At 37.1% G+C, this 12,670-nt stretch overlaps 1 protein-coding gene across 2 annotated transcripts in view; it reads right to left on the bottom strand.

Annotated features, from left to right (window-relative positions):
- LOC128642017 (myosin-11) overlaps positions 1-12,670 on the bottom strand; it is a 122,826-nt gene that overhangs the window by 21,363 nt on the left and 88,793 nt on the right. For both annotated transcript variants that reach the window (XM_053694652.1, XM_053694653.1), the window contains exons 29-33: positions 12,472-12,576; positions 12,239-12,391; positions 11,414-11,662; positions 11,110-11,322; positions 37-249 (exon numbers count right to left, since the gene is read on the bottom strand). In XM_053694652.1, the coding sequence (XP_053550627.1) occupies positions 37-249; positions 11,110-11,322; positions 11,414-11,662; positions 12,239-12,391; positions 12,472-12,576 (933 nt within the window). The remainder of the gene's footprint in view (positions 1-36; positions 250-11,109; positions 11,323-11,413; positions 11,663-12,238; positions 12,392-12,471; positions 12,577-12,670) is intronic.

Here is a 12,670-nt window from a genome sequence, read left to right as displayed (position 1 = left end):
GAATTAGAGTGTTCATCCCTGTTTGTATTTACTGACCTGTTTCACCAACTGCCTTCTCTTCTCTTCATTCTGCTCATCTCTACCTTGCAGGTCCCTGTCAAACTGAGCCTTCAGAGCTTGCATGTTCACCTCCAGTCTAAGTTTAGCATCTTCTGTTGCTTGAAGCTCATCTTCTAATTCTTCCAGCTGTGTCTTCATCTCTTCCACTTGCTGCTCCAAGCCCCGCTTAGACTTCTCCAAGTCATGTACCTTAGCGATAAAATTTTGTTTTCATAATAATTCATATGAAACAGTAAACAAGTTACTAGCTAAATGTAGACTTTGCAGTATTTAGTAGGTTTAAGGGGCCGATTTACCAAGCGGTCAATCGGCCCCAATCCAGCTGTTTCCACGCGTGCCTTCAGGCTAGACGGAAACAGCAGTTAAGAAGCAGCGGTCTTAAGACCGCTGCTCCTTAAATAGTCTGCCACCTCTGAGACGGTGAACAGCAATCAGCCCGGGTTGATTGACACCCCCTGCTAGCAGCTGATTGGCTGCAAAACTGCAGGGGGCGGCATTGCACAAGCAGTTCACCAGCTAGAGGGCGTTAGTTAATGTGTGCCTTATAGATAACAATGAGCTCACGCATACCTAGGAGTCTGCACTGATTGGCTAAAATGCAAGTCTGTCAAAAGAACTGAAATAAGGGGGCAGTCTGCAGAGGCTTAGATACAAGGAAATTACAGAGGTAAAAAGTATATTAATATAACAGCGTTGGTTATGCAAAACTGGGGAATGGGTAATTAAGGGAATATCTATATTTTTAAACAATAACAATTCTAGAGTAGACTGTCCCTTTAATGTATGAAAACCTTTTTTGCTGTGTTGAGTTTCAAAATATTTATAAGAAAACCTAGGCATATAATTGTCTTCTCCTAATACTCTACTTTTAATTTCCCTTATATGGTCTGGTATTTCTTAAAAAACAAACAAACAGGGGCTGCCCCACCTTAAGGCATTAAACTTTGAAAAATATAGCTGCTAGCAAAGGTTGCTATAACAAAACCCTGCAACACGGTATGCAGTGTTAGCTGAGATAAGATAAAAAAGACTTAAAGGGACAGTAAAGTCACAAAAAATCTTTCATGATTTAAATAGGGCATGTAATTTTTTTTTTTTTTTTTTTTTTAAATGTTTATTTATAACCAACAGAGAGTACAATCAAATTAATTCAATCTCTTTGTGCCTCGCAGGGCCAGATAAAACAAAATATATTACAAAACAAAGCAATTTTAAATGGAAAATTTCACATATCACATACCAAATTACTGATCCCTTTATATGAAATATTTGTACACCTAGTTGGGCTTTTCCTAATTAAGTAAAATAAAGAAACAAATGAACACTCATAAATACACAAAAACATATAACTAAAAATAAAATTAAAAAAAAAAAAAAAAAAAAAAAAGAAAAACAAACAAGAACCAAAAAAGGAAGAAGTGTACCTTGTGTTAGGCTAACCTGCCTAATGCTAAATTTCAGTGTTTATTCCACTCAATTAAATGATCACCTGTTGGAGAGGTTTAACTTTCCCCCTATAACTTAAAATACGTCCAGTTAAGAACTAACAATAACTTAATCGGCAATCCTCATCCTTAACTGGGGTGAACCCAACAGCAACAAACAACCGACGTACAAACAAACAAGTAAAAGAACTAAAAGGAAAAAAAAAAAAAAAAAAAAAAAAGGAAATAAAGGGAAAAAATAAACAAGGAGAGAGAGTGAATGAATTACCATAAGCCCAACAACACCATTTCTGAGTTTCTAAATGGATGAATCAGGAGGTCAATTTCACTTGAAGGAAAAGATTTAATAAAAAATGCCCACTTCTTAAAGAATGAAATGACCTCTCGTTCCTCATTTAAATTAGTATCCATTTGCTCAAGAGTACATTGTTTTTTTAGACAGTTTTTGACCTCCGGAATACTGGGGACAGTCCCTCCCCGCCATTTTCTGAGAATTAAGTATCTGGCTGCTAATATGGCCATATTAACAATTTTGGAATTGCCTATCTGAGCTTCTAAGTCCTTCCATAAAAATATAATGTGAGATACCTCTAATCTCAGAGAGGAGGTTCCCAGAATAGTATTAAGCCAGTATTGTAGTTTAGACCAAAATTGTTGCAGCTTTGGGCATTCCCAAAACATATGTATAAGATTAGCAGAAGGAAGGGAACATTTAGGGCAAGAACTAAATTTAAAATTACCATACCGCGCTCCCTTTTCTGGAGTAAAGAAAGTCATTAATAATAATTTAATGTGAGATTCTCTCCATGTGGAAGAAAGAGTGACTCGTTTAGTTTCCGCAATTGAGAATTGGATACAACTAGTCTCTATAAAACTTTGCCTTAAAGCAGGAGCCCAGTTAGTGGAGATTTTTTCCAGATTAGAGGCTCCTTTTATAGAGCTCAAATCTGTATAACTAGTTGAAATTGACATAGTACCAATTTTAGCTAAGATAAGCCATTTCTCTATTGGCCCCTGGGACCAATTCCAACCGTAAGTGCTTATTATATTAGATGCGAAATGCCTTGCTTGTAAATACGCAAAGAAATCTTTTTGAGGGAGTTTATATTCCGCTCTCAATGCGCCAAAGGTTTTTATGCATGTCCTTTCAAAATCTAGTAACTGAGAGAGCTTTCTTAGACCTACCTTATGCCATCTCTGGAAAGGTGAAAATTGAACTCCCGCTTGAAATTGAGGGTTACCTGATAGTGGCATGAACTTAGAAATCCTATGTTCAACACCTAAGAGTTTACACACTTTCCACCAGGCTTGAAGGGGGTTATAGATTGTTCTCATCTTTTTCACCTCCTTTGATAATTGAGCAGCATTACAGTGAATAGTTGCTAAAGGGAGATATGGATGTGTTATGTTCCTTTCTAGATTATTGTTAGTGACGTAGTCTCTCTCATGTACCCAGTCCAAAATTAGGCGTAGTAAAAAGGCATAGTTATAAAGTTTTAAGTCTGGTAGAGCCAGGCCCGCTAGTTCTCTGGGGAGAGAAAGTTTAAGTAAGGAAATTCTGGGTTTTTTATTTTGCCACAGGAATTTTCTCAGAGAAGTGTTAAATATTGTCAAATCTCTTCCCCTTATGATCAATGAAATGTTTTGTATTACATATAAAATTTTGGGAAGACAAATCATTTTGTATAAGGCTATGCGGCCTGATAACTCTATTATGAACTGGGGTAATGTTAAGGTTATACCATTTTTCCGGATTAGGTGAAATCATTAACCCTAGATATTTAAAAGCTCTGGAGACTATTTTGAAGGGTATGTTTAGCATAGGTTCCTTGGGGGGTTTGATCCACATAAGTTCCGATTTTGTGGTATTCACTCTGTACCCGGAGAAGGAACCAAATTGTTCAATGATGGATATAAGTTTAGGAATATTGTTGGCACTGTTAGACATATAAATAAGAACATCATCGGCATACAGAGCTATTTTCAGCTCTTCCGTGCCAATCTTAATCCCCTCCAACTGTTGCCTAATGCATATGGCCAAGGGTTCAATGGAAACATTAAAGAGGAGTGGGGAGAGAGGGCACCCCTGACGAGTACCTCTTTTAAGCCAAATATCTGAAGAAGTCGAGCCGTTAATTAACATTTTTGTAGACGCTACATTATATAGATTGCTAACAAAGTTAAGGAAATTACCATGAAAACCGAAATGTTGCAAGGAGTGAATTAAATGATCATGGTGTATTGAATCAAAAGCCTTCTCGGCATCTATTGCTATAACTGCTAGATCAGGAGTGACCCCCTGCCCTCCAGCCCCCAAACTCTCCCTAGTACTGAAAAAATCAATAGTAAGAAGCAATTCTCTTATCTTAGCTGAAGAATTACGCTTGGACATAAAGCCCGCTTGGTCCTTGTGAATAACACCAGGAAGAATTGTTTGGAGTCTCGAGGCCAGAATGGTGGTAAGAATCTTGTAATCTGAATTAAGCAAGGCTATGGGTCTATATGACTCCTTCCTCTTTGGGTCCTTACCTTGCTTAAGGATCAGCGTAGTGCAGGAAGCTGCAAAATTAGGAGAAGGGGGGTTACCCTTTGTATATATGTTGTTATATAATGAGGTTAGATATGGCAAGATTGTTAACTTTGCAATTTTGTAAAATTCGTTGGGGAGGGCATCCGGGCCTGGAGCTTTATTCAAAGATAAGTCATGAATTGCTCTTGATACTTCCATTTCAGTGATCGGGAGATTCAGATTTTCAATCTGGTCAGGTAATAGTGATGAGGATACAATCTTACTCCAGAAATCTTCGCGAGCAGGTATATTTGAGTTTTTTAAAGAATATAAATCTTTATAATAGGATGAAAATATCTGTGATATATCGTCCATTTTTGTTATCAGTTTACCATCTTCAAATAGGGAGTCAATTAGGAAAACCTCTTTATCTTTTTTAACTAATCTTGCTAAAAGTTTACCCGACTTACTACCATATCTGTAAAGTTTAGCTTGGAATCTCAGCTCCTTCTGAGAAGTCTTATAGAGAAGAAAAGTATCTCTATCTTTCAGCGCCTGGGTATATCGTTCCCAGGTGCTGGATGTTTTTTGTAGAAGATAGCAATTGTATGTATTAGATACTGCTTTTAAGATTTCTTTCTCCCTAAATTTCAATTTCTTTGTCCTCCTAATACAATATGCCAGAATCTCACCTCTGATCACTGCTTTTGCTGTCTCCCAGAAAATGGTGGGACGATTGATATAATCCTGATTAAAAGATATATAATCTTCTAACTTAAGTTTTACCCAATTCTTAAATTTGAGATCCATGGCTAGGTAAGATGGGAAATGAAATCGATTACTTGTAGTAGTGGGGTCACTAGCTTGGAACTCCAAGAAAATAGGGGCGTGGTCAGAGATACATATAGGAAGAATCCCTGCCATTACTCTCGTTTTACATAATTCTTCGTCCAAGAGAAGAAGATCTATCCTTGAGAGTGATTTATGCACCTTGGAAAGGCATGTGTAATCCCTTAAGTCCGGATTTTGTGACCTCCAGATATCCCTAACCCCAAGATTTTGAAAAAGTCTGTTAAACAATTTGGATTCAATATTATCTCTTTTAGTTCTGGGGGCCAATGGATGTTGTCTTAATCTATCTAAGGGATATTGGGGTGCCATATTAAAGTCCCCTCCAACTATCAGGTAACCCTCTTTATAGATCATAATGTCTGCCTGCAATGTTTCCCAAAAAGACCAATTAATAACATTAGGGGCATAGATGTTGCATAATGTGTATATTACTTTATCAATCTTAATTTTTACCATGATAAATCTTCCCTCAGAGTCATTTTTTGTATGAAGAATTTGATAATTTAGCTTTTTCCCCAAAAGAATTGCTACTCCTCCCTTTCTCTGTTTGCTAGGTGAAAATAAAACTTCTTTAACCCATGAGCATTTGAGTTTTAATATTTCTTCTGTCTTTAAATGGGTTTCCTGTATAAAGGCAATATCAGTATGAATTCTTCTTAAATGTGCTATTATTGTTTTTCGTTTGATTGGGGAGGTAATACCCCCAATATTCCAGGAGGTCAGTCTAAATCTATTAATCGTGTTGGCCATCTAATTTATCGTAAGGGAAAAAAGAAGAAGAGAGAGAGAAGGAGAAAAAAAAAAAAAAAAAAAAAAACGACAAAACAATAAAAACACAGAAACACAACCGAGGACCACCGAGGGCCTCGTTTACCATCCTTATGGTGAGCTGCCATAAAAGAGAGAAAGAGAGAGGCTATAGCTCAGGTTTAGTTAACTATGCTTAGGTGTTAGTCATTGCCTGAAGTCTTAGCCCTTGATCTGGAGCAGAGGATTGACTTATGAATTTTTCTGCCTCCCTGGCTGAATCAAAGAAATGTGTCTGGTTCTCTATTATGATTTTCAGTCTGGCTGGGTAAATGATGGTGGCTCGATATCCTTGATTTATTAATCTAGTGCAGACTGGGGCCAGCTCCCTCCTCTTGGCTGATGTTTCAGCTGAAAAATCCTGAAAAAGCATTATTTTAGTTTCCCCTAAGAGGATAGGTTGGTTTTTTTTATAAGATTGTAATAGTAAAACTTTATCTTGATAGTTAAGTGTTTTTGCTATAATTGGTCTTGGTCTAGGGTTTTCTTTGTCTGGAGGTTGCCAGCCTAACCTGTGTGCTCTTTCGAGGACTATCTGTGGGTGAGTTAGTGGAATTTGGAGTAATTGTGGTAATGTTTTAGTTAAGAATTTAGTAAGATCTTCGTATTGTTTTTCCTCAGGGACCCCTATCACCCTAAAATTATTGCGTCTTGCACGGTTTTCTAGGTCTTCCAATTTAGACTGGGTTTTGATAAGTTTAGAGTTCATGGAGTCTATTTTATCAGTATGATTGCCCATCATATCCTCTAAATCAGAGATTCTTTGTTCCGCCTCGCTCAATCTACTAGAGAATTGGCGAATTTCGGTTGTTAGTGACACTATATCCTGTTTTATTTTGTTTTTGAGGGCATCAAATTTAGGTGTTAAGGCTTCTGATATATTTGAAACAAGTGTTTGTAAATCAAGTGATGTGTTTGTGTGAGGGAAGGTAGTGATGGTAGAGTGAATGTCGGCCGTGACTTCTGTTGAGGCCTTAGATTTTTTATCCCTTTGCCTCGCTGACATATTTAGGGGGGACGTTTTAACCTGTGTATTAATAAATTTGTCCATCAATCTGTGAATGTGATGTGCAAAATCTGGGGTATTAACTAATTCGAAGGGGTTAACCCCCTTAAAGTGATAACGTATAGTAAGGAACAGTGAGGGAAGGGGAGTGAGTGAAAATATGAGAAAGTGATTAGGGCTTTTTTTTTTTTCCTTTTTCTCTTCCCTCTCCTCCTAGAAATCCTTAGCCTAAGATCAAGAGTATATCCAGAAATATTATACCCTCTGATTTACCTCTAACTCTAATTCACTAAGTAAATACTTAATATAAAGTTAATTTTGTATCAGAAAAAAAAACAAAGAAAAAAAAAAAAAAATTCTTCCTTCTTTTTTTTTTAAGAACAAAAATTGTAGCTGTTAGATATTTTTACTTTCTATAGATTACTGACTTCAACAGACTATGTATGTATTGGGACTATATAAGCAAAGAAAAAAAAAAAAAAAAAAAAAAAGAAGAAAAAAACATTTAAATTAAACCAGAACCAGCTTATAAGGAATCTCCTAGGTTTCTGGGTGCAAAGTATCCTAGAAATAATGGAGGTTTCCCTTCCTTAGTCCAAGCCCTTAGGTCTGCCTCTCAGGCTTTGGGGTCTCTTCTCAGCACATATATAAGAGAAAATGCATATAAGCCACAGAGGTATTACAATGCTTAGATACAAATGATTTTACAATTTCTGGCGCACTAGTTTGCTACCTATAAGACAAAAAGTTGCTAAACAGTCATAATCAAGTAACCAGGGGACTAGAATTATCCCCTCAATAAAAAGGGAACACAGTCAGAGATAGAAATTTCTAAACCAATTATCCACTGTATAGAATTTACAAAATTCTAGAATTAGAACTTATAATTTCTTGCTTAGTTATCAGCAACCCCAGTTAATTATCTTAATTCAGGATTCCTTACCTCTGCATGAAAACTTAGGAAATAAATGTACTAACTTAACAGTTGTTTGCTTAGGGGCGGTATGAGAATCTAGACCAAAATTCAAAGTCTGAATATCAATAGGGGGAGAAACAAAAGAAAGCACCTCCCTAGGATTAATTAATAAACAAAATTAAGCCCAATTTCCACAATTTAAATCATTAACTTAATATATACAAATCCCAATTGTATAAATTATTAGCTTAAATTACTAAGCACACTTAAGATTGAACAATTTTGGGTATTTTTAGGTCTAAACCAGGCAAAGACAGAAAAAAGCCCTTAGGTCTGCCTCTCAGGCTTTGGGGTCTCTTCTCAGCACATATATAAGAGAAAATACATATAAGCCACAGAGGTATTACAATGCTTAGATACAAATGATTTTACAATTTCTGGCGCACTAGTTTGCTACCTATAAGACAAAAAGTTGCTAAACAGTCATAATCAAGTAACCAGGGGACTAGAATTATCCCCTCAATAAAAAGGGAACACAGTCAGAGATAGGAATTTCTAAACCAATTATCCACTGTATAGAATTTACAAGATTCTAGAATTAGAACTTATAATTTCTTGCTTAGTTGTCAGCAACCCCAGTTTAATTATCTTAATTCAGGATTCCTTACCTCTGCATGAAAACTTAGGAAATAAATGTACTAACTTAACAGTTGTTTGCTTAGGGGCGGTATGAGAATCTAGACCAAAATTCAAAGTCTGAATATCAATAAGGGGAGAAACAAAAGAAAGCACCTCCCTAGGATTAATTAATAAACAAAATGAAGCCCAATTTCCACAATTTAAATCATTAACTTAATATATACAAATCCCAATTGTATAAGTTATTAGCTTAAATTACTAAGCACACTTAAGATTGAACAATTTTGGGTATTTTTAGGTCTAAACCAGGCAAAGACAGAAAAAGAGAAAAAAAAAGAAAAATAAATAAATAACAATAATATAGGTGAGATCAGTGTCATAACCAGCTGCCAGGTAAAATAATGTCATTGAACTTAAGCCTTATCAGGCCTTGCTTGTATATACCCAGATGCAAGGTGTCCGTTTTTACTTTCCTCTTCTCAAAGTAACTCCTGCTCTTTCTCCTTTGGAGATATAATTATGTCAAAGAGAGGAAGGGAAAAGAGGGGCACAAAATTTTCAGTCAGTACGTTACCCCCTGCCAGTTTCCAGACGTCTTGAACAAGGTGCTCCTCTTCAGCACAACCCCCCTCTCGCAGCACCGGTGGGAAGGGGGTGCACCTAACCACAGCTGCCGGAAAAGTCAAACAGCACTCAGACAGACCAGTGCTGGAATCAACGGGCAGCAGAAGAGGCAGGCTGTGACCTGAGAGAACAAACCAGGAACAGATGACGGTCCGTGTCCCTCACGCAGCACCCGTGGGAGGAGACAGCGGACCGGGAGCAACCGTGAGGCAACCTTCCACCCCAGAGACAGGAAGCGCGATGAATCCACTGGGGGCCGACTCGTCCGGCATTCTCACCCCTACAACAGCCCAGCGGAACTTGCAGGTAGGGCCAGATAACTGTCTTAGAACAGTTTACTAAAGTCAGTATGGAGGAGGCGGGTCACCGCGCCGGGTTCGACCGGCAAGCCAGGGGTAACCCAGGTGGAGGCTCCAGACCAGGAGACCTCCTAACTTTAATCAGGATCCGTCCTCTGCTTCAATTCAGTTATAAGGAAGCACTTTCACAAATACATTACAGCGTAGTTTTCTTCTTCATCTTCCTTCTATAGCAGTATGAGATGCACGGATAGAGCTAATAACCAGGTGCAATAAGTATGGCAGCTTACAGTTCTTGTGCGGTATAATAGCACTATGTCAGATCCAGCAGCGATAGATTTGCTGAGCAAGCCTCCCAAAGTGTAAGGGCTTAGGCGCGAAAATTCCGCCAACTGCTTGCAGTGGAGGTAGTGCTGAGCAGGTGTCTCACCTGACCATACACCTGGGCTCCTCCTCCGGAACTGATCTCCTAGGGCATGTAATTTTAAACAACTTTCCAATTTACTTTTATTACCAATTTTGCTTTGTTCTCTTGGTATTCTTAGTTGAAAGCTTAATCTAGGAGGTTCATGTGCTAATTTCTTAGACCTTGAAGACTGCCTCTAATCAGAAAGCATTTTGATAGTTTTTCACCACTAGAGGGCGTTAGTTCATGTGTTTCATATAGATAACATTGAGCTCCGGCACGTGAAGCTCCTAAGAGCAAGCACTGATTGGCTAAAAATGCATGTCTGTCAAAAGAACTGAAATAAGGGGGCAGTTTGCAGAGGCTTAGATATAACTGTGTTGGTTATGCAAAATTGGGGAATGGGTAATACAGGGATTATCTACCATTTTAAACAACAAAAATTCTGGTGTTTACTGTCCCTTTAAGAGATTTTTCAAGAGGTATACCCCTGGATTATAAAATGATGCAAAGTTTGCTAATACTATACAAGTCTAAATGTTTTTAAAACATTATGGGCTAGATTTCAAGTGGAGTGCTAATTTATCGCGTCCCCGTAAACGGGCAAATTTGTCCATTTACGAGCGTGCAATAAATAACTATCCATTACAATTAGCACTCAGAAAATTAACCAGAGATCAGATTTTCTAAATGTGCCCCAATTGCCCCAAAAATATTTATATATATATTTATGTGTTAATATGTATATGTGCACTTACTAACACATAAATATACTGTATATGTGTATGCTTAAATACCTATATTTATGTGTATTTATGTATATATTTAAATCTGCTACCCATCGCTGCACGACTTACCCTGACGGGTTGAGAACGAGGCTCTCATTGGAGCCTACAGAAGCGCACTCTCATGAGCGCAAAGCTTCCATGCAATGCGAACTCGATTGCACCTAACTTGTAATACCAGCACACATTTGTGTGCACTGGTATTACTACGTGCAGTGCAAATATCGCTTTTGCGAAAGCAATATTTTGTGCTCCACTTGTATTCTAGCCCTTAATTTGTATGTAATTATTTTGCAAAACATTGCTTTTATTTGCAATGCAATGCATAGTAATAAAAATTTGTTTTATGTTCCTTTAATATAGTTGATGTTTTTTTATATCTCAACTGTAGTCATGAAGCTTTGGTCTAATTAAAGGGACACAACATTTTTTTTCTCTTGGATCTAAAATTGTGTATTTTAAAATCTATTACAATTTATTTGTTTTTTCAAAACTGATGTTCTTATGCTGAAAAAAAAACATATTTTATGTTCATGCCGTGAAGCTTGTCACTGTCCACCAATAAAATAGTAGAAGATCTGCTTATCAGCCAGTGAGTAAACTGTCCTTAAGGCCTTGCTGCACTTTATGTTAGCTTCAAAGTAAACCGTTTTAATTAACTCATGAAAAAAATTGTTTTTAAATCTATTAAATATTTGTTATAGTGTTTAAATGATGTCTTCCGTACCTTACAATAAATGTACTTAATTAGCAACACTTACATTTTTGCCCACATCATCCTTAGAGCTGACCAAATCCTCCATCTCTGCTTTGAGTAGTTTGTTCCCTCTCTCAAGTTCCTCTTTAGCTTGCAGAGCCTCATCTAGAGCCCTGGCCAACGCCAAAGCTTTGGTCTCTTTCTCTCTGGCTTCTGCTTCAGCTCGATCTCTTTCATCTGCATATTTGGAAGAGATGTTCTTTTCCTCTGCCAGCATCTGAAAAATAATATATTGATGGTCATCTCAACAACATACACCTATCTAGCTAATCACTTGTGATCGTCATCAGGTTCTTCACAAAACATACCTGGTCAAACTTCTTCTGTTTTTTCTCCAAGCCAGATACCATTTGCCGCTGGTTTTCCAAGTCAACTACCAAGTCATCCAGCTCCTGTTGTAATCTGGTCTTTGTCTTTTCCAGTTTGTCAAATGCTGATGCTTTTTCCTCAAATTGTTGAGTCATAGCCTCAATGTCTCGCTGGAATTTCTTCTTCCCTTCCTCCATAGTTTCAATCGTACTGGTGAATTCTTGCAGTTTCCTCTTTGAGTCTGAGAGCTGAGCAGAACATAGAAAACATATAACAAAGAATAAAACCCATTATAATGTATCTTTGTGTGTACAATAAATAATTCATTCTATACCCTTACTGAATGTTAAACTGTTCGTAGGTCTTTCCAATAGGCACTTGTTACCCCCAAAACAGTAAATAAGAATATGTTGTCCTATTGACTTTTGCCTACACCTAGTATACTTCTATTCCAGTTTTTTTTTTTAATAATTATCATTTAGGTGTAAATGTTATCATCTTAATTTAATAAATCTATTTTCACCTTAATTTGGCTGATGAATTTAAGGAGGGTAAAGCACTCAATCTTCTTCTGTGTATTTATTAGTGACATTTCCGGAAACAACCTTCCCCTTCCTCAGAAGAAGAGTGAGTGCTGGGTCCATTGTATTTATTTGAGATAATATCCACTCAAGCACCCTCAAGTTGTTTGGAATGGAGTAAGAGTGCACTTAACTGAATCCATTTATCTATCTATCTATCTATCTATCTATATATATATATATATATAATTTCCCTTCCAGTTATTTCCTACACTTTTTTCCAGTCTGTTGTACGGATTGTACCTGAATGTTCAATGTGCTAATGTGACGTTCTAGGTTCTGCTTGGCTTCGGCTTCCTCATCCAGCTGCTCTTGCAGACTGTTCCTATCATCCTCCACTTGACGTAGCTTGGTTGCAACGTTCAACTTCTGTCGAGTTTCTTCTTGGAGTAACTCCTGCAAAATTCAAATATTTAATTTTAACAGACCTTCCTTAAATAAGATAAAATAAAAATCTATGTTGGACCTTAACTTACCTGAGAGTCCTGGAGCTGGGATTGTAAACTTGTGACATCTTTGGAGAGTTTGATAGTTTTGGTCTCTGCTTCACTAAGTATAACAGTAACATTGTCCAATTCAACCTAAAGGAGACAGTATGCTTAGGTTTTATATGCATTATAGTTAAGATACTTTAAATGAGACAGTAATGCTGATTAACAACCAATAAACAGTTTT

Source organism: Bombina bombina, chromosome 11 (genome assembly GCF_027579735.1).
Source record: "Bombina bombina isolate aBomBom1 chromosome 11, aBomBom1.pri, whole genome shotgun sequence".
Classification (NCBI taxonomy): domain Eukaryota; kingdom Metazoa; phylum Chordata; class Amphibia; order Anura; family Bombinatoridae; genus Bombina; species Bombina bombina.
The sequence above is the reverse complement of the archived record's forward strand: the minus strand, read 5'-3'. Positions and strand labels throughout refer to the sequence as shown.